Source organism: Neophocaena asiaeorientalis, unplaced genomic scaffold, assembly GCF_003031525.2.
Source record: "Neophocaena asiaeorientalis asiaeorientalis breed wild unplaced genomic scaffold, Neophocaena_asiaeorientalis_V1.1 scaffold229, whole genome shotgun sequence".
NCBI lineage: Eukaryota > Metazoa > Chordata > Mammalia > Artiodactyla > Phocoenidae > Neophocaena > Neophocaena asiaeorientalis.
In genome coordinates, this window is record NW_020174096.1 from 2,290,764 (window position 1) to 2,313,825 (window position 23,062).

A 23,062-nucleotide genomic window follows, 5' to 3' on the forward strand; every position below is an offset into this window, starting at 1 on the left:
TGTATGAAAAAATGAAAGCATTCGTTTCCACTAGGGTCACCTTAATGACATACAGTCACAGTCCAAATGCTGAACACACATGAATGGTCAGGGTATAAGCAATGCTTAAAGGAAACGAGTTCTGGAGGGCTACCAATGTGACTTCTACAAAATTCCTTTCTCTCAGATTTCCTAAGAAGATCCAAGGTTTGATTTCTTATAGAAAAGCTAAACAGGACACAAAGCATGGTACATAATTATTTGAATTGCTGAGAAACAGAAAAGGGTATAAGCTGTAATGGCTTTTCGTGAATTCATCAAACACTTGAGCATATACTATAAGCTAGAAACAGTAGGAGCTGAAGTAGGAAAGAAAGGCTGAAGTTGGTGTTTTTAAGCCAGGCCCATGGATATAATTTCTTGGAAGCTTTGTGTTTGAGCTTCCTTTGCTAACAGATTCCAAACTCAGCCAGAATTAAGAACAGGACACTGAGATGTGGCTTTGGTTTAGATATACATGATACTAAATGCTGTATATTTTCTAATAAAAATGTGAGCAAAATAATATTGTTTTGAGAAATTGGGGAATCCTTTTGATAACTGGAGGTATTCCCAAGCATGGTAAGTGCCTGAAATCTAGATATGGAAACTGCTTCTTTTAACCCTTGTTTGTTTGGAAGGCATGCAGTCTAGACCCTTCCTTGTAAGGATGTTTCCTCTGTCAGGCATGCTACAAAACTGTCGTACTGCAGTTTTTTGAAGACTAAGAGAACATAGTCAAGCTAGAGGCTGGAGGCTGCCTAGGACCATCAGTCTTCTGCTGACATGCTCTACCCTCCTTCAGTCTTTATTTTCAGGTTTGCTGTACGGATGTAAAATTGACTGAGACCAAGAAAAGACTTCCACTTGCAGCTATGACAGAGTAACTGGCACGTGACTAGTCTGCATGCCTTAACCATAAAATTGGACAAAGAATGTGAGGCAACTGCTTTTAGACACTGGACAGCAGCATGCAGTGCGAGACAGTGATCCCCGAGGGAAGGGAAGCTCATGAGGTAAGTCTCATAAATGCTTGGCTCTCTGCTTTAAGGGTATTATCCCAACTCCAGCATAACGAGCTATGTCCAAGCAGACCACAGTGGTCCCATTGAGCTGACAAGGCAGAGATCAAAGTGCAGGGTAGTAGCAGTGGCCATACTCTGCAAGGCACCCAAAGTATCCAACTCTTTCTTCCTCCAAGGCTTTTCACGATACAGGGCAGAGGACAGAAGACCTGGCCCATGTGGAACATGTTTTATTTAGAAGTTCAGGATTAGTGGAAGGTGGCTGGTTCCTTTTCACCCCACAGCCAAGTCCTACCCAATTTTAGGATATCTTTTAAAATGGAGTTCATTATTGAGCATCTCTAGTGAGAGTGTGATTTTCTTCACCTCAGTGAAAGCATTTTTTTTCCCTGTCAAGTTTACCCAGCTAAGGTTGTTTCTTAAAACTCAGGGGGTTGGGCTTCCCTGGTGGTGCAGTGGTTGAGAGTCCACCTGCCGATGCAGGGGACACGGGTTCGTGCCCCGGGTCCGGGAGGATCCCACATGCCGCGGAGCGGGTGGGCCCGTGAGCCATGGCCGCTGGGCCTGTGCGTCTGGAGCCTGCGCTTCACAACGGGAGAGGCCACAACAGTGAGAGGCCCGCGTACTGCAAAAAAAAAAAAAAAAAAAAAAAAAAAAACTCAGGGGGTAAAGGATGAGGCAAGACAGAAGGTTTTTATTGAAAGAAGCTTAAATATTATACAAGCTTGGCTTGAAAGGTACTGTTTATTTCATCATTTAAAAAATTATACCTAAAGATAATAAGTCAAATGCAAAAACATATAACACATCTATAGTTAACCCCTCTCCCTCGAAGGCAAACTTATTGAGAAATGTTTATTTTTCCTCTTAAAACGTCTAATCCAGGTAATAATATGCCTGCAGGTGGTAAATTCACATTGCTTCTTTCATTGCTTCTCTCCCTTAAACCCACAAATCTTTCAGAACTACAACACTGAGTTGCTGGCCTTTGCGTGGAAGCAGAGTGACATTCAGGTCTCACGGGTCCAGGGCCCAGTGGACAGACGGGCTCTTGTCCTCCACACCGGCCACCATATCTTCGACGGCATCCCAGTCAAGCTTGCTGAGGATGCTGCCCGTGCTCTCAGACAAGCTGTCCGTGCCACCCACCCCAAAAGGAGGCTCTGGCTTTTCTTCAGTTGGTGATGAGTCCTATCAAATTGAGAAAGACAGTAAGTTGTTGTCCTAGCCTGAGAAAAAATAAATGGAACATGAACTAAATTTTCCAAAGATTCTAGAGCTGCTCATCCACCAAACACTGAAGGAAATATGAAGGGAACCAGGGCTGTGGTTGCCCAGCACATCTAGATTGGCAATGGGCTGAATGAACATCACCTGACACAAGATGCTGGCACCAGGTCTGAAGAGTGGACAGAATAGATTTTTATATCTATAGTACAATGGTCTGTTCTTACATTTTTGTTGTTGTGTCTTGTTTTTTGAGTCTTTTTTTTTTTTTTTTTTTAGGTTAAAAAGAAAATACACAGTCAAGGAAAATTCTGCATGATAAATGCTGGAGTACTAAGCCAAAAGTGTAGATGCTTTGAATCGCTACTTCAAACTGACCTAATAATCTTTCAGTATGTCTGCATCCCACTAAATAAATAAATAAATAAACAACGAAAAAACCTAAAGAACCCAGGGAACCACTAGGCAAACTGGAACCTGGAACGTGTACCTGTAGAAGGGAACTGTGACTCTCATACAGAATCGCACGGATGTCTGAAGGTACCATCCAGGGGCTCACCACAGTCTCCTCTCTCTCATACTCTAAACATACCTCCTTGGTTTGAGGGGCAAGACCAGCACTTGTGTGATTTTCTGTACACCGCAGACAGGGAGCATTAGACCCTTTCAAGGGAAAAGAACAATGCATACGTTAGGACTGATTCATTTATAAGTTTGTTACTTACAGTGCCTTTTATAATCAAACCCAAGGCAGTCACACCTTACCTAATATTTAAATCACAAGGTCTGGATATGGTTGGCTTTAGGGTTCTAGCAATTCCTATTCTGTCTGTGTGAGAGAAGGAAATTGAATTCTGGCCACCTTTTTTGTTTTTATTTTATATTGGAGTACAGCTGATTAAAAATGTTGTTAGTTTCAGGTGTACAGCAAAGTGATTTAGTTATACATATACGTGTATCTATTCTTTTTCAAGTTCTTTCCCCATTTAGGTTATGACAGAATATTCAGCAGAGTTCCCTGTGCTATAGTAGGTCCTTGTTGGTTATCTATTTTAAATATAGCAAGCGTGTATATGTCAATCCCAAACTCCCAATCTATCCCTCCACCCCACCCTTCTCCCCTGGTAACCATAAGTTCGTTCTCTAAGTCCGTGAGTCTGTTTTGTAAGTAAGTTCATTTGTATCATTTTTTTTAGGTTCCACATATAAGCGCTATCTCATGATATTTGTCTTTCTCTGTCTGATGTACTTTGCTCAGTATGATAATCTCCAGGTCCATCCATGTTGCTGCAAATGGCATTATTTCATTGGGTTGTTTTTTTTTTTTTTTTTTTTTTATGGTACACGTATCCTTTTGAACCGTGGTTTTCTCCAGATATATACCCAGGAGTGGGATTGCTGGATCATATCGTAGCTCTATTTTTAGATTTTTTAGTAACCTCCATACTGTTCTCCATAGTGGATATACGAATTTATATTCCCACCAACATTCCTTTTCTCCACACCCTCTCCAGCATTTATTGTTTGTAGACTTTTTGACAATGGCCATTTTCACTGGTGTGGGATGATATCTCATTGTAGTTTTGATTTGCAATTTTCTAGTAATTAGCAATGTTGAGCATCTTTTCATGTGCCTCTTGGCCATCTGTATATCTTCTTTGGAGGAATGTCTATTTAGGTCTTCTGCCCACTTTTTGATTGGGTTTTTTTTTATTTTGATATCGATGAGCTGCATGAGCTATTTGTAAATTTTGGAGATTAATCCCTTGTTGGTCACATTGTTTGCAAAAATTTTCTCCTATTCCATGGGTTGTCTTTTTGTTTTGTTTATGGTTTCTTTTGCTGTGCAAGTTTTTGAGTTTAATGAGGTCCCATTGGTTTATTTTTGTTTTTATTTCCATTACTCTAGGAGACGGATCAAAAAGATATTACTGTGATTTACCTCAAAGAGTGTTCTGCCTATGTTTTCCTCTAAGAGTTTTATAGTATCTAGTTTTAATTTAGGTCTTTAATCCATTTTGAGTTTATTTTTGTGTATGGTGTTAGGGAGTGTTCTAATTTCATTTTTTTACATGTAGCTGTCCAGTTTTCCCAGCATCATTTATTGAAGAGATTGTCTTTTCTTCACTGTATAGTCTTGCCACCTATGTCATAGATTAATTGACCATAGGTGTGTGGGTTTACCTCTGGATTTTCTATACTGTTCCATTGATCTGTATTTCTGATTTTGTGCCAGTACCATACTGTTTTGATTACTGTAGCTTTGTCATTCAGTCTGAAGTCAGGGAGCCTGATTACTCCAACTCTGTTTTGCTTTCTCAAGATTTCTTTGGCTGTTGGGGGTCATTTTTGTGTTTCCATACAAACTGTAAAATTTTCTGTTCTAGTTCTGTGAAAAATGCCATTGGTAATTTGATAGGGATTGCATTGAATCTGTAGATTATCTTGTGTAGTACAGTCATTTTGACAATATTGATTCTTCCAAGAACATGGTATATCTTTCCAACTATTTGCATCACCTTTGCTTTCCTTTCATCGGCATCTTATAGTTTTCATAGTACAGATCTTTTTGCCTCCACAGGTAGGTTTATTCCTAGGTATTTTATTCTTTTTGATGTGATGGTAAATGGGATTGTTTCCTTGATTTCTCTGATTTTTCATTGCTAGTGTATAGGAATGCCAGAGATTTCTGTGCATTAATTTTGTATCCTGCAACTTTACCAAATTCATTGATAAGCTCTAGTAGTTTCCTGGTAGCATCTTTAGGATTTTGTATGTATAGTAATCATGTCATCTGCAAACAGTGACAGTTTTCTTTTCCAATTTGCATTCCTTTTCCTTTTCTTCTCTGATTGCTAGAACTTCCAAAACTATGTTGAATAAAAGTGGTGAGAGTAGACATCCTTGTCTTGTTCCTGATCTTAGAGGAAATGCTTTCAGCTTTTCACAATTTTGTGTGATGTTAGCTGTGGGTTTGTCATATATGGCCTTTATTATGTTGAGGTATGTTCCCTCAATGCCCACTGTCTGGAGAGTTTTTATCATAAATGGGTGTTGAATTTTGTCCAAAGTTTTTTGTTTTTTGTGTTTTTTTTTGCCATACGCGGGCCTCTCACTGTTGCGGCCTCTCCCGTTGCGGAGCACAGGCTCCGGATGCGCAGGCTCAGCAGCCATGGCTCATGGGCCCAGCTGCTCCGTGGCATGTGGGATCTTCCCGGACCGGGGCACGAACCTGTGTCCCCTGCATCGGCAGGCAGACTCTCAACCACTGTGCCACCAGGGAAGCCCTATCAAAAGCTTTTTCTGCATCTATTGAGATGATCATATGGTTTTTAATCTTCAATTTGTTGATATGGTGTAGCACACTGATTTGCAGATACTGAAAAATCCTTGCATCTTTTGAAAAAAATCCCACTTGACCATGGTGTATGATCCTTTTAATGTACTGTTGGATTTGAGGTTTTTCGTTTGTTTTTTGTTTTATTTGGCTGCATTGGGTCTTAGTTGCAGCAGGTGGAATCTTCACTGCAGCATGCAGGATCTTTGTGGTGTGCGGGCTCTTCATTGTGCTGTGCAGGCTTCTCTCTAGTTGTGGTGCATGGGCTCCAGAGAGTGTTGGCTCAGTAGCTGTGGTGCACAGGCTCACTAGTTGCAGCGTATGGGCCCAGAACGTACAGGCTCAGAAGTTGCAGGGCATGGGCTCTCTAGTTGTGGTGCGTGGGCTCTAGAGTGCAAGGACTTGGTAGTGGTGGCACAGGGCTCACTAGTGGCATGTGGGCTCTAGAGCACACGGGCTCAGTAGTCACCATGAGTGCGCTTACTTGCCCTGTGGCATGTGGGATCTTAGTTCCCTGACCAGAGATTGAACCTGTGTCCCCTGCACTGGAAGGCGGATTCTTAACCACCGGATCACCAGGGAAGTCCCTGGATTTCATTTGCTAGTATTCTGTTCAGGATTTTTGCATCTATATTCATCAGTGATATTGGCCTGTAATTTTCGTTGTGTGTGTGAGTGGTATCTTTGTCTAGTTTTGGTATCAGGGTGACAATGGCCTCATAGAATCAGTTTGGGAGTATTTCTTCATCTACAATTTTTTGGAATAGTTTCAGAAGAATAGGTGTTAACTCTTCTTTTATTGTTTGATAGAATTCACCTGTGAAGCCATTTGGTCCTGGACTTTTGTGTGCTGCAAGTTTTTTAACTGCTGTTTCAATTTCAGTGCTTGTATTTGGTTTTCATATTTCCATTTCTTCCTGGTTCAGTTTTGGGAGATTGTACCTAAGAATTTGTCCATTTTTTCCAGGTTGGGCATTTTATTGGCATAGAATTGCTTGTAGTAGTCCCTCTGTATTTCTGTGGTGTCTGCTGTAACTTTTTTCATTTCTAATTTTATTGATTTGAGCCCTCTCTCTTTTTTTCTTGATGAGTCTGTCTGGCTAAAGATTTATCAATTTTGTTTATCTTCTCAAGAACAAGCTTTTGGTTTCATTGATCTTTGCTATTGCTTTCTTTGTTTCTATTTATTTCTGCTCTGATTTTTATGATTTCTTTCCTTCTACTAACTTTGGGTTTTGTTCGTTCTTCTTTCTCTAGTTGCTTTAGGTGTAAGGTTAGGTTGTTTACTTGACATTTTTCTTGTTCCTGAGGTAAGATTGTATTGCTATAAACTTCCCTCTCAGAACTGTGTCCCATAGGTTTTGGATCATGGTGCTTTCACTGTCTTTTGTCTCCAGGTATTTTTTGATTTCCTCTTTGATTTCTTCAGTGATCCATGTTATTTACTATTATATTGTTTAGCTTCCACATGTTTGTGTTTTTTACAGTTTTTTCATAGTTGATTCTAATCTCATAGCATTGGGGTCAGAAAAGATGGTTGACATGATTTCAGTTTTCTTAAATTTACCGAGGCTCGCTTTGTGGCCCAGCATGTGACCAATCCTAGAGAATGTTCCACGTGCACTTAAGAATGTGTATTCTGCTGCTTTTGGATGGAATGCTCTATAAATATCATCAATTACATCCATCTGGTCTAATGTGTCATTTAAGGCCTCTGTTTCCCTACTAACTTTAGGTCTGGATGATCTGTCCACTGATGAAAGTGGGGTGTTAAAAGTCCCACACTATTGTGTTACTGTTGATTTCTCTTTTTATGGCTGTTAGCATTTGCCTTATATACTGAGGTGCTTCTATGTTGGGTGCATATAAGATCGTTATATCTTCTTCCTGGATTGATCCCTTGATCATTATGTAGTGTCCTTCTGTCTCTTGAAACAGTATTTTAAAGTCAATTTTGTCTTATATGAGTATTGCTACTCCAGCTTTCTTTTGATTTCCATTTGCCTGTAATACTTTCCATCCCCTCACTTTCAGTCTGTATGTGTCCCTAGATCTGAAGTGCATCTCTTGTAGACAGCACATGTATAGGTCTTGTTTTTGTATCTATTCAGCCAGTCTATATCTTTTGGTTGGAGCATTTAATCCATTTGTGTTTAAGGTAATTATCGATATGTTCTTGTTGCCATTTTGTTAATTGTTTTGGATTTGTTTTTGTAGGTCTTTTTTCTTCGCTTACTCTTTTGTTCTCTTTTGATTTGACTACCTTTCATGTTGTGTTTGGATTCCTTTTTTCTTTTTTGTATATCTATTGTAGATTTTTGGTTTGCGATTACCAAGAGGTTTTGATACAGCAGTCGACATAAACAGGATAGTTTTAACTTGCTGATCATTTAATTTCAAATTCATTTCCAATATCCTCCATTTGTACTCTCCTCACGATTGCTGCTTTTGATATCATACTTGTGTGTGGATGACTTCCTACCTTTACTGTATGTTTGCCTTTACTGGTTAGCACTTCTATTCATAATTTTCTTGTTTCTATTTGTGGCCTTTTCTTTTCCACCTAGAGAAGTTCCTTTAGCATTCGTTGCAAAGCTGGTCTGGTAGCGCTGAATTCTCTTAGCTTTTGCTTGTCTGTAAAGCTTTTGATTTCTCCATCGAATCTGAGTGAGAGCCTTGCTAGATAGAGTGTTCTTGGTTGAAGGTTCTTCCCGTTCATCACTTCCCTTCTGGCCTGCATACTTTCTGCTGAGGAATCAGCTTACAGCCTTTTGGGAATTCCCTTGTATGTTATTTGTTGCTTTTCCCTTGTTGCTTTTAATATTTTTTCTTTGTCTTTAATTTTCGTCAATTTGATTACTATGTGTCTTAGCATGTTCCTCCTTGAGTTTATCCTGCCTGGGACTCTCTGGGCTTCCTTGGACTTCTATGACTGTCTCCCTTCCCATGTTAGGGAAGTTTTCAGCTATTATCTCTTCAAATATTTTCTCAGGTCCTTTTTCTCCCTCTCCTCCTTCTGGGACCCCTATAATGCGAATGTTGGTGCATTTAATGTTGTCCCAAAGGTCTCTTAGGCTCTCATCATTTCTTTACATTCTTTTTTCTTTATTCTATTCTGCAGCAGTGATTTCCACCATTCTGTCTTCCGGCTCACTTGTCCATTCTTCTGTCTCAGTTATTCTGCTACTGATTCCTTCCAGTGTATTTTTCATTTCAGTTATTGTATTCATCTCTGTTTCTTCTTTAGTTATTGTAGGTCTTTGTTAAACATTTCTTGTAACTTCTCTATCTGTGCCTCCATTCTTTTTTGAAGAACTTGGATAATCTTTTCTATTATTACTCTGAATTCTTTTTCATGTAGATTGCTCATCTCCACTTCACTTAGTTGTTCTTCTGGGGTTTTATTTTGTTCCTTCATCTGGGACATATTCCTCTGCTGTCTCATTTTGTCTAACTTTCTGCGATGTGGTTTCCGTTCTGTAGGCTGCAGGGTGGTAGATCTTGCTTCTGCTGTCTGCCCCCTGGTGGGTGATGCTAAGAGGCTTGTGCAGGCTTCCTGGTGGGAGGGACTGGTTCCTGACCACTGGTGGGTGGAGCTGGGTCTTGTCCCTCTGGTGGGCAGGGCCATATCAAGGGGTGTGTTTCATGGGTAGCCATGTGCTCAGGAAGACTTTAAGCAGCTGTCTGCTAATGGGTGGGGTGGGGCTGTGTCCATCCCTGTTGACTGTTTGGCCTGAGGCATCCCAGCACTGGAGCCTACAGGTTGTTGGGTGGGGCAAGGTCTTGGAGACAAAATGGCAGCCTCCCGGAGTGCTCACACCAAAGAGTACTCCCCAGAACCACCGTGTCTTGTCACCGCACTAAGCCACAGCTGCCCCACCACCACCTCTGCAGGAGACGCTCCAATATGAGCAGGTAGCTCTGGCCCAGGCTCTTATGAGGTCACTGCTTTTTTCCCTGGGTCCTGGTGCACACAAGACCTTGTGTGTACCCTCCAATAGAGGAGTTTCTGTTTCTCCCAGTCTTGTGGAATTCCTGCAATCAAACTCCACTAGCCTTCAAAGCCAGATTCTCTGGGGGCTCCTACTCCAGTTGCCAGACCCCCAGGCTGGGGAGCCTGACATGGGGCTCAGAACGTTCATTGTTGTGGGAGAGCTTCTGTGGTATAATTATTTTCCATTTTGTGGGTCACCCAAATTTTGTGGGATTTGATTTTATTGCAATTGTGCCCCTCCTTCTGTCTCACTGTGGCTTCTTTGGATGTAGGATATTCTTTATGGTAGGTTCCAGTGGGTTTTTTTTTTTGTCGTCTATGGTCGTTCAGCAGTTGTTATTTTGATGCTTTCCTAAGAAGAGGTGAGCTCACGTTCTTCTCTGCCATCCTGACTCCATCTCCACTGGCCACCGCTTTTGATTTTAAAAGTAATGGTAACCGAGATTGGTTCAAGATGGCGGAGTAGAAGGACGTGTGCTCATTCCCTCTTGCAAGAGCACAGGAATCACAACTAACTGCTGAACAATCATCGACAGGAAGACAGTGGAACTCACCAAAAAAGATACCCCACATCCAGAGACAAAGGAGAAGGCGCAATGAGACGGTAGGAGAGGTGCAATCACAAACAACTTGTGGGTGGGCAACTCACAAACTGGAGAACAACTATACCACAGAAGTCCACCCACTGGAGTGACGGTTCTGAGCCCCACGTCAGTCTTCCCAACCTGGGGGTCTGGCAACAGGAGAAGGAATTCCCAGAGAATCGACTTTTGAATTCTAGCAGGATTTGATTCCAGGACTTCAACAGGACTGAGAGAAACAGACTCCACTCCCGGAGGGCATAAAGTAGTGTGTGCACCAGGACCCAGGGGGAAGGAGCAGTGACCCCCTAGAAGACTGAATCAGACCTACCTGCTAGTGTTGGAGGGTCTCCTGCAGAGGCGGTGGACAGCTGTGGCTCACCGTGAGGATACGGACACTGGCAGCAGAAGTTCTGGGAAGTATTCCTTGGCATGAGCCCTCCTGGAGTCTGCCATTAGCCCCATTAAAGAGCCTGTAGGCTCCAGTGCTGGGTCACCTCAGGACAAGCAACAGGGAGGGAACTCAGCCCCACCCATCAGCAGACAAGCATATTAAAGTTTTACTGATCTCTGCCTAACAGATCAACACCCAGCTCTACCCACCACCAGTCCCTCCCATCAGGAAGCTTCCACAAGCCTCTTAGCCTCATCCACCAGAGGACGGAGAACAGAAGCAAAAAGAACTACAACCCCACAGCCTGTGGAATGAAAACCACATTCACAGAAAGTCAGACAAAATGAAAAGGCAGAGGACTATGTACCAGATGAAGGAACAAGATAAAACACCACCAGAAAAAGAACTAAATGAAGTGGAGATAGGCCACCTTCCAGAAAAAGAATTCAGAATAATGATAGTGAAGATTATCCAGGACCTCGGACAAAGAATGGAGGCAAAGATCGAGAAGATGCAAGAAATGTTTAACAAAGACCTAGAAGAATTAAAGAACAAACACCTAGAAGAACTAAAGAACAAACAAACAGAGATGAACAATAAAATAACTGAAATGAAAATACACTAGAAGGAATCAATAGCAGAATAACTGACACAGAAGAATGGATAAGTGACCTGGAAGACAGAATGGTGGAATTGACGGTAGTGGAACAGAAAAAAGAATGAAAGAGATAAAGACAGCCTAAGAGACCTATGGGACAACATTAAACTCACCAACATTCACATTATAGGGGTCCCAGAAGGAGAAGAGAGAGAGAAAGGACCAGAGAAAATATTTGAAGAGATTATAGTCAAGAAGTTCCCTAACATGGGAAAGGAAATATCCACTCAAGTCCAGGAACTGCAGAGAGTCCCAGGCAGGATAAACCAAAGGAGAAACACGCCAAGACACACAGTAATCAAACTGACAATAATTAGAGACAAAGAAATATTATTAAAAGCAACAAGGGAAGAATGACAAATAACATACAAGGGTACTCCCATAAGGTTAACAGATGATTGCTCAGCAGAAACTCTACAAGCCAGAAGGGAGTGGCACAATATATTTAAAGTGATGAAAGGGAAGAACCTACAACCAAGATTACGCTACCCAGCAAGGATCTCATTCAGATTTGAGGGAGAAATCAAAAGCTTTACAGACAAGCAAAAGCTAAGAGAATTCAGCACCACCAAAACAGCTCTACAGCAAATGCTAAAGGAACTTCTCTAAGTGGGAAACACAAGAAAAGGACCTACAAAAACAAACCCAAAACAATTAAGAAAATGGTATTAGGAACAAACATATCAATAATTACCTTAAAGGTGAAGGGATTAAATGCTCCAACCAGAAGACAGAGGCTCATTGAATGGATACAAAAACAAGACCCATATATATGCTGTCTACAAGAGACCCACTTCAGACCTAGGGACACATACAGACTGAAACTGAGGGGATGGAAAAAGATATTCCATGTAAATGGAAATCAAAAAGAAAGCTGGAGTAGCAATACTCATATCAGATAAAATAGACTTTAAAATAAAGAATGGTACAAGAGAAAAGGAAGAACAGTACATAATGGTCAAGGGATCAATCCAGGAAGAAGATATACAATTATAAATATATGTGCACCCAACACAGGAGCACCTCAATACATAAGGCAAATGCTAACAGCTCTAAATGAGGGAATTGACAGTAACAGTAATAGTGGGGCACTTTTAACACCTCACTTACACCAATGGACAGATCATCCAGATAGGAAATAAGGAAACACAAGCTTTAAACGCCACAATAGACCAGACAGATTTAATTGATACTTATAGGACATTCCATCCGAAAACAGCAGATTACACTTTCGTTTTTTTATTTTTTATAAATTTATTTATTTATTTATTTTTTATTTTTGGCTGTGTTGGGTCTTCGTTGCTGCACGCAGCCTTTGTCTAGTTTCAGAGAGCGGGGGCTGCTCCTCGTTGAGGTGCACAGACTTCTCACTGCAGTGGCTTCTCTTTGTTGCAGAGCACAGCCTCCAGGCACACGGGCTTCAGTAGGTGTGAAACATGAGCTTCAGCAGTTGAGGCTCATGGGCTCAGTAGTTGTAGTGCACAAGCTTAGTTGCTGTGCGGCATGTGGGATTTTCCTGGACTAGGGATCAAACTGTGTCCCCTGCATTGGCAGGCGGATTCTTAACCACTGTGCCACCAGGGAAGTCCCTACACTTTCTTCTCAAGTGCACATGGAACATTCTACAGGATCAACCACATCTTGGGTCACAAATCAAGCCTTGGTAAATTTAAGAAAACTGAAATCATATCAAGCATCTTTTCCAACCACAATGCTATGAGATTAGAAATAAATTACAGGGGAAAAACATAAAAAAAAACAACACATGGAGGCTAAACAACACATTACTAAATAACCCAGAGATCAGTGAAGAAATCAAAGAGGAAATCAAAAAATACCTAGAGACAAATGACAACGAAAACACGACCATCCAAAACATATGGGATGCAGCAAAAGCAAAGTTCTAAGAAGGAATTTTATAGCAATACAATCCTATCTCAAGAAATAAGAAAAATCTCAAGTAAACAATTTAACCTTACACCTAAAGGAACTAGAAAAAGAAGAACAAACAAAACCCAAAGTTAGTGGAAGGAAAGAAATCATAAAGATCAGGAGCAGAAATAAAAGAAATAGAAACAAAGAAAACAATAGCAAAGATCAATAAAACTAAAAGCTGGTTCTTTGAGAAGATAAACAAAATTGATAAACGTTTAGCCAGACTCATCAAGGAAAAGAGGGAAAGGACTCAAATCAATAAAATTAGAAATGAAAAAGGAGAATTTACAACAGAGACTGCAGAAATACAAAGCATTCTAAGAGACTACTACAAGCAACTCTATGCCAATAAAATGGACAACCTGGAAGAAATGGACAAATTCTTACAAAGGTATAATCTTACAAGACTGAACAAGAAATAGAAAATATGAACAGACCAATCACAAGTAATGAAATTGAAACTGTGATTCAAAATCTTCCAACAAAAAAAGTCCAGGACCAGATGGCTTCACAGGTGAATTCTATCAAACATTTAGACAAGAGCTAACACCCATCTTTCTCAAACTCTTCCAAAAAATTGCAGAGGAAGGAACATTCCCAAACTCGTTCTATGGAGCTACCATCACCCTGATACCAAACCAGACAAACATATCACAAAAAAAAGAAAATTACTGACCAATATCATTGCAGAATATAGATACACAAATCCTCAACAAAGTACTAGCAAACAGAATCCAACAACACATCAAAAGGATCATACACCATAATCAGGTGGGATTTATCCCAGGGATGCAAGGATTCTTCAAATCAATCAATGTGATACACCATATTAACAAATTAAAGAATAAAAAGCATATGATCATCTCAATAGATGCAGAAAAACTTTTGACAAAATGCAACACCCTTTTATGGTAAAAACTCTCCAGAAAGTGGGCATAGAGGGAACCTCCCTCAACATAATAAAGGCCATATGACAAACCCACAGCAAATATCATTCTCAATGGTGAAAAACAAAGCATTTCCTTTAAGATCAGGAAGAAGACAAGGATGTCCACTCTCATCACTCTTATGCAACAGTTTTAGAAGTCCTAGCCATGGCAATCAGAGAAGAAAAAGAAATAAAGGGAATACAAAATTGGAAAAGAAGAAGTAAAACTGTCACTGTTTGCAGATGACATGATACTATACATAGATAATCCTAAAGATGCCACCAGAAAACTACTAGAGCTAATCAATGAATTTGGTAAAGTTGCAGGATACAAAATTAATGCACTTAAATCTCTGGTATTCCTATACACTAAAAATGAAAGATCAGAAAGAGAAATCAAGGAAACAACCCCATTCACCACTGCAACAAGAAGAATAAAATACCTAGGAATAAACCTACCTAAGGAGGTCAAAGACCTGTACTCAGAAAACTATAAGACACTGATGAAAGAAATCAAAGATGACACAAACAGGGCTTCCCTGGTGACGCAAGAATGAGACTCCTTGACTTCAGACTCTACTACAAAACTACAGTAATCAAGACAGTATGGTACTGGCACAAAAACAGAAATATAGATCAATGGAACAGGATAGAAAGCCCAGAGATAAACCCACGCACCTATGGTCAACTAATCTATGACAAAGGAGGCAAGGGTATATACACAGTGGAGAAAAAACAGCCTCTTCAATAAGTGGTGCTGGGTAAACTGGGCAGCTACATGTAAAAGAATGAAATTAGAACACTCTCTAACACCATACACAAAAATAAACTCAAAATGGATTAAAGACCTAAATATAAGGCCAGACACAATAAAGCTGTCAGAGGAAAACACAGGAAGAACACTCTTTGACATACATCACAGCAAGATCTTTTTTGACCCACATCCTACAGTAATGGAAATAAAAACAAAAATAAACAAATGGGACCTAATGAAACTTAAAAGCTTTTGTATAGCAAAGGAAACTACAAACAAGACAAAAAGACAAACCTCAGAATGGGAGAAAACATTTGCAAACAAATCAGCGGACAAAGGATTAATCTCCAAAATATATAAACAGCTCATGCAGCTCAATATTAAAAAAGCAAACAACCCAATCAAAAATGGGCAGAAGACCTAAACAGACATTTCTCCAAAGAAGACATACAGATGGCCAAGAAGCACACGAAAAGCTGCTCAGCATCACTAATTATTAGAGAAATGCAAATCAAAACTACAATGAGGTATCACCTCACACCAGTTAGAATGGGCATCATCAGAAAATCTACAAACAACAAATGCTGGAGAGGGTGTGGAGAAAAGGGAACCCTCTTGCACAGTTGGTGGCAATGTAAATTGATACAGCCACTATGGAGAAGAGTATGGAGGTTCCTTAAAAAACTAAATATAGAATTAATATATGACCCAGCAATCCCACTACTGGGCATATACCCAGAGAAAACCATAATTCAAAAAGACACATGCACCCCAATGTTCATTGCTGTGCTATTTACAATAGCCAGGATCATGGAAGCAACCTAAATGCCCATCGTCAGATGAATAGATAAAGAAGATATGGTACATATATACAATGGAATGTTACTCAGCCATAAAAAGAAACGAAATTTGGTCATCTGTAGAGACATGGATGGACCAAGAGACTGTCATACAGAGGGAAGTAAGTCAGAAAGAGAAAAACAAATATCGTGTATTAACACATATATGTGGAACCTTGAAAAATGGTACAGATGAACTGGTTTGCAAGGCAGAAATAGAGACACAGATGTAGAGAACAAACGTATGGACACCAGGGGGAGAAAGCAGGGGTGGGGTGGTGTGATGAATTGGGAGATTGGGATTGACATATATACACTAATATGTATAAAATAGATAACTAATAAAAAAGAAACAAAACAAACAAAAAAAGCAACAGTAACCTCTAGGACAAGAGAGTCCAGGGAGGAGAGGCCACAGAAAAAAAAAAATGGAACTCTGGAGAAGTTCCAAGTTAAAAGCTGGATGAACTCAGAGAGCTGGGCCTTCCTTGCCTCTCTTATGGAAAGTCTTGTGGAAGCTTCACAGGAGTGATGTTCTCGGCATCGCCACTCACGCTTCACAGCTACAATTCACCTTTGGGCATAGGCATCAAGGTAAGTGCAGTAGCCACACATTATGGCCCCCTTCCTCCTTCCTGAATATCAGTATTTGCTAAAAAGAAACATTCATCCCAGCTCGCGCCCACAGGCAGCTTAGCGCACCGGCTCATTGACAGCGCTTCTCTGCACGAGGCCTGGAGGAGCTGGCCCCACCTAACACACTTCATGTTCCAAAGCCAGTATTACAGCACATTCTACCCGTACTGGGTGACCTGAAGAAACACCCGAGATGGGTGTATATGTGGGGTATACGATGGGAAGTAAACTCAGCTCCCAACAAGCAGGCCTGTGGCTCCTTGAAGAGGGGAAGAAGAGGTAACAGAGTGCTCAAGTTTGGGCCACCTGGTCTTTCATCTCTCTACCAACCTCATGCTAAGGATACCTCCAAGAAATAAGCACCCCCCCCCCGCCCCCAAATAACAGCAGTACACATTTTGGCATTTACTATGGGCTATGCACGCTACCTACATTCAGTCCGCTGAATTACCAGAGAGCCCCAGGACCTGGTCATTGGTCTTCTTACACATCTACATCCTCCCTCGCTGACCTCATCTAGTTCAATGGCTGGAAATACCTACATGCTGACAACTCTCAAACCTGTATCTCTAGCTTCATAGGGCAAACGGCCTTCTTGACACCTTGCCTTGGATATGCAATAAACATCCCAATATTAACATGTCCAAAATCAAACTGTTAATTTCTGCCCTATTCCAGGAAATGCTCTACATTCCAAATCGAATGACTTCCCCCCATTTTTATTATCATAACCCTAGTCCAAGGAATATTTCTGTGCTTGTCTGCTGCCTTCTGTTCTTTTTCTCCCACATGTTCTAAAATGTAAATTATATTATCTCCCTGCTTAATTCCCTCCAATGGAGTCCCACTGGATGCAGAGTAAAATCCAATCCAGGCAATCTATCAAGGTTGCCTCTGTAGCAGGGCTTTGAACTTGCTCTTCTCTCCGCCTGGAACTGTTCTTCCTTATTGTTACATGACAACCCCCTCTTCAACATTCAGCATCTTCACTCCAATGACACCTCCTAAAAGAGACCTTCAAGGTCTCCCGTATCTTATTTCTGTGCTACCATCTGCGTTGTTCCTGACACAGCGCCTGGTAAGTAGCAGGAGCTCAACAGACTGCTGCAGAATAAGTACTCTTCGTGAAAGTCCTGTGGGGAAACAGTTACTGTCCCCATTTTGCATTTGAGGAAGGTGAGGCTTAGGGGGTTATGTAATTTGCCCAAGATGAGAGAGATGATCTATGCCCAGAACCTGAGCTAATGTTAACTTTCTGTTCTTTTGGGAGAGGGAAGAAGAGTACTTAGAGGGCTCTTTTGGATAATCTTCACATCTGTAAGTGAGAAACAGGTCTATTTATCTGGATCCCCAAGGCAGCAGCTTTCCAATAGCTTGCTTCTTGGATTACAGGGAGAAGGGTGGCGGTATAGGAGGGCTTAGGGATTCTTCTTTTGATTAGCCCCAAGGGTCTGAAACAGAAGTAAGGTTAACATCATCCTGTAGCACCTGTGGTCACCATTTTAGAATCCAATGTGAGGACTGTGCTCTAGTTGAAAAAGGGCTGACTTTTTTTTCTGCTATTTAAAGACACCACTGAGTATTTTGGGGTGTGACTGAAAGTTTCATATTAAAATAATTATTTCAGTAAATATTACTAAGGAACAATTTTTGAAAAACTGTGAAAGAAAAAATATCTATGAATGCACAATTGGAATGCACATGTGAACACACTGTGTTTAAAAAAAAAAACAGCTGGTAAAACAGAAAAGGTTGAGACTGAGGATAAAAAGAAGAGAAACCAACAGGTAGTTAAGCAGTATTGTGACTACAAGGGTAAGCTGTCCCTCCAGAGGAGATGGAAACAATGGAGGCGAGGTGCTGAAGTTGTTCCTTCAAGTCTTCCAGGTATGATAAGAGATTAGCAAAGATTGTGACCATTAACTAATCCCACCCCTATCTCCGCTGTAATTAATTTGGTATCTAATCTTTGCTACTCTTGTTTTGTCAAATGAACATAATTACCGCCATCTAGAAAGAATGATAGATCATCACCAAGTCGGCTGATACTAAGGTTAGTAAGCCTACATTTTAGGGTAAACTTTTACCTGTGGGGTGTCTACAAACCTCGAGAGGCTATCACTGGCTTTACACAGGGATAGCTTTGTAATTTCCTTTGCTTCAGATCAAGGTGCATTTCTCTAGACTTATTTGGGATATCCAATTTTGAGATAAAAATACAATATGAAAAAAATTCTGTGAAACGGAGCATGTGCAAAGCTTCTCCAGGTGGGGTGTTCCTACCCCAACATGGCCAGGGAAAGCTTTCTAAGGTCAAAGGTAAGTGATATATCAAGAAGAAACCCCAGAGTGGAAACTAGTGGGCAAGTGCCCCAGCTTCCCCTAAAGTAGCATCTTTCTCTGTAGGAGAGTGAATGCCGCCTCTGTTTCTTTATTGCCAAATAACTCTATAGTCTTGCCTGAGGAGTCTGAAACTGAACAGTAACCCTGAGTCCATTAGCTCCATCTCCCCTAGGAAAAAACCCTGCTCCTCCTCTTGCCCAACCTGGACCAATTATTAGGCCACAGTCTAGACAAATACCCAAGCTAGAAACCTGGAGTCATACTCTCAGGCGCTGGACACTGGACAATGAAGGAAATACTTCTCTTTGCCTTTCTATGGGCAAGGCCTCATGCTAGGTCATAACTCACTTCAAGAACACAAAACCCTGAGTCTCTGGAGGCTTCACAATACAATACAAAGGTACATATAATTTCAGCTATTTTTAGGGGTAACATTGTATTTTGGGGCATTTTATCTGTTAAAATAAACATTGCTCCATATTTGCTTAGAAAAGAATAAAAAGCTATGGGGTATTCTAAATTAGAAAACATCATAGCAAAAGATTAAAATGAGAAACTTTGAAAGAAAAAAACTAGCCTGGGATTATAAAATTAAAAGCACAGGAGATGATGCTTCTAGGACAAGTTAATCCCAGTAACTGGAGGCTTGGGTTTTAATGCATACAGTGGGGAAAGTATGGAAAGGACCAAGTAGAATTTCTAGAAGGTATAGCCATCGACATTAAAACTTGATAAATGAGTTAAATAGCAGATTAGACACAGCTGAAGAGAGATGTGATGTACACTGAAAGAAGAATCTGCAAAGAAAGGAGACAGCAGTGGAGAGAGGCATAATAACAGGAACAGATTAATTCACATCTCTCATCATTTTTATGGTATATATGAATTAGTGTTTTCATCATTATTCCCATCAAATTTAGTTCTTTAATTCCACAGATACCTCACTGGATTAAATGAGATCATGCACATAAGATCTTAATACAATGCTTGGCATCAGGTAAGTTCTCTATAACTGCTAGCTGTTCTTTCTATTGTTCTAAGGGGATTTGAGCAGGCCACTTGGCTTCGCTATACCTCAGCTTCCTCAGCTGTAAGATAGGGATAAGAGTTGCCCTATCTACCAGGGATGTTACAGACAGCTAATAGGAGGATGAATGTGAAACTGTTTTTTAAATTGTGGAGAGTAACAGCAGTTGAAGGGTAGGCTCGGGGAGATGTTGGGGACTGAGATAATGATGTATAATTTCCCTCTCTCTCCATCAGAGCAGAGCTAATTGGGCCAAACTTATGGGTCTATGTGCTCCATGGCTATGTGATCACAGCACCTTCCTGAGTACTTGTTTTTATGTTCAGCACTGTGCTTATTAAGCCCATTACCACCACCTAGCCACACTCTTCATACTGAAATCCGTATCTGACATTTCTAAGAGTGATTTATGATTTAAAAATTTTTAGTACTAAGCTCAAGAACTTTCTAACCTTTATCCCATACCTTTTCGGACGGTAACTGGAGACTGCACAGCCTTTCTTACTGCCACTTTGGCTCCACCAGCTTTCCTCTGTATGGTAAAAGTAGCAGTTCCTATAAAGACAGGCAAACTTCTTTAGCCTTCCATATGCACCTTTCATGTTGTAGTTCTTTGAGGACAGAAATCTTCTGCTTAGTAGGGGCCCAATAAATGGTGGTTGATTTGAACCAAGAAAGCAAAACAAAAGTGCAGATGAAGGAAGAGAAAGTCTACTTTGAGACTTGGTATCCTTATAGCACAACCACGGACCTTTCTCATATGGCAAATGTGCCCTGGCAAGTGGAAAAGCCAGGTGTATAAGCCTATTTCCAGTAAATACCTAGACAAAATGCGAAGAGAATGATCAACTAAGGTTTCTTAAATTCCAGGATTAGTAGCAACTATTTACTGTTTGTTATGCAAAATGTTTTATGTTATGATCCACAACAGCTCTATGTGGTAGGATTTAAGAAACATCTGAGAGCACAAAGTGAGCGGCAGAGCTGGGCTATGAACCTAGGCCTGGATGATTTCAAAGGCTAGACCTATTATTTATGCTTATAATGCCTCTCAGATACTTATCATATAGTCCTTATATATTGTTTTTGACAGAATTAAACACAAAACAAGCAAAAAAAAAAAAAAAGAAAGAAAGAAAACTCTTAAATTTAACAGTTTGCGCACGGGGCTGAAGAAGTTAGCCAAAAACTGTATACTGCTTTATAGAAGACAGATAGTTGGGACTTCCCTGGTGGCACAGTGGTTAAGAATCCGCCTGCCAATGCAGGGGACATAGGTTCGAGCCCTGGTCCAGGAAGATCCCACATGCCATGGAGCAACTAAGCCCGTGCGCCACAACTACTGAGCCTGTGCTCTAGAGCCCGAGAGCCACAACTACTGAAGTCCGCGCACCTAGAGCCTGCACTCTGCACCAAGAGAAGCCACCGCAATGAGGAGCCGGTGCACCACAACGAAGAGTAGCCCCTGTTCGCCGCAACTAGAGAAAGCCTGTGCACAGCGATGAAGACCCAACCAGCCAAAAATAAATAAATTAATTAATTTAATTTAATAAATAAATAAAAGGCAGCAACATATAGTCAAACTCAAAGAATTTTCAGGAAAACAACTTTTACAGAAGAACTGCAGGGAATTTTTAAATCTTGATGGATCCTCACTTCCCACCTGTGCAACAACTAAACTTGCCCCAGCGGGCTCATGTTGTCTGTGTCACTGACTGGAAGAGCCCGGTTTCTCCCACTGCCACTGAATGTTGTCAGGGGAATGGCTGGGTTCTGGATGCGGCAGAGGCAGTCAGGGAGGTCAGTGTGTTCACAGTCCCTCAAGTTGCCTCTCCTACCTTTGCCTTGGAGGTCCAGGAAGCTGAGTGACAGGTCAGCTCAGATAATAGTTAGGCATATGGTGTTCTATGACACAGTATAAATACTACAATACCTGCCCATTAATATTCTTGAACAATAATTAGTTTATAAATAGCTATCTTTAAGCAAAAAAGCTAAATAGCCTTTTTTTCCCATTTATCCAGTTATTCAATTATTTCATTTGTTCAATGTGAAGGGGTAACACAGATGTAGAAAGTGTTGCTACCCTCAAATCATTTAGTCTATCCCGGGACATAACCAAGTTTATAAGTAACTACAACATAAGACCTGTTGCAGTAGTGCCTCAAGAAGGGCAGAAACACATGACTGAGGGTTCAGAGGACAAAAAAAATAACTATATTAGTTACCAATGCTACTATTTGTCTCTAATATTCATAACTACCATGCAAATTAAGTATCAGCCAGTTAAAAAATGAAAATATGGATGTTAAAATTCATTACACTGGGTTGGAAGAGCTAAAGAATTAAAATTAGGGATGTCTTCCAAGACACGGAGGGGAGGCATTTAAGGTATAAGGGAAATTTTCAAGGCAGGAATGGGAGCACACAGCATGTGTCTGGAAAACAAGCCTGCAGGTGCTATGGATCATCCGGATTATATGCGGAAAGGAGGCTAAGGAGGCAGAAGGGGAGGACACATTAAAGGCCAGGGAGAGGGTTTGGACTTATCTGTGTGGGGTACGGGTCACTGAGGACTTCTGAGTCTCTGGGCAGCAGGAGCACCTCATCAAGCATAGCTCAGCAAGGACAGGTAAGGGGACCAAAGAGGGCCAAGGCCTCAGCCCAGCCAAGTGCAAGGTAACAATACAGGCCTGACACTGGACAGGTCCAAGAAAAAGACATATTTCTACATAATCCAAGACTTTTCCATCTGACATTAAGAAACCGTGATTCAAGTTTAAAATCTTTTCCAATTTTGGATATTTCTTTTATTTAATTTTGGTAAATGTATCAGGTATAAAATAAAACTTAAAAAAAAATTTTTAATGGTTACTATTTTGAAATTCTAGTTTAAAAAAGAACAGTGTTTTCTTATTGTAATTCATCAATCAAAAGCAAGAGTTAACCAAACTATAAAGTTCCATCAAAGAGACTGCAATATATGGATACTTCAATTTTCTCAGTTAACGTGCATACTGAAGTTCAGGTTCTAGGTGTGGAGGCTCTAGACCCAGACTGGGCTTAAATCTAGACTCTACCACTTCCTAGATATCTGATCTTAGGCAGTTATTTCAACTTTCTCTGCCTTGGCTTTCTCTTGTTTAAAATGGGAACATAATAGTACCTTTCTCACAGAGTTGTAATTCAAGTGCTTAAATGGAACCTGGCACATTAGTTATTATTATACATTCTTAGCTGTACATATGTATACTACGTGTTAACTATGATTATACATTTTAAAACAAATAAGTATGTTTTACTTTAGTAATCAAAACCCACATATGGCAAAATGAACTAAAGGAAGGCTAGTAATAAATAACAAAT

At 40.5% G+C, this 23,062-nt stretch overlaps 1 protein-coding gene across 1 annotated transcript in view; it reads right to left on the bottom strand.

Moving 5' to 3' along the window:
• Positions 1-1,731: 1,731 nt before the first annotated feature.
• CPLANE1 (ciliogenesis and planar polarity effector complex subunit 1) overlaps positions 1,732-23,062 on the bottom strand; it is a 134,145-nt gene continuing 112,814 nt past the window's right edge. The window contains exons 52-54 of the mRNA XM_024754652.1: positions 20,162-20,251; positions 2,761-2,933; positions 1,732-2,234 (exon numbers count right to left, since the gene is read on the bottom strand). Of these exons, the coding sequence (XP_024610420.1) occupies positions 2,061-2,234; positions 2,761-2,933; positions 20,162-20,251 (437 nt within the window). The 3' untranslated portion in view covers positions 1,732-2,060. The remainder of the gene's footprint in view (positions 2,235-2,760; positions 2,934-20,161; positions 20,252-23,062) is intronic.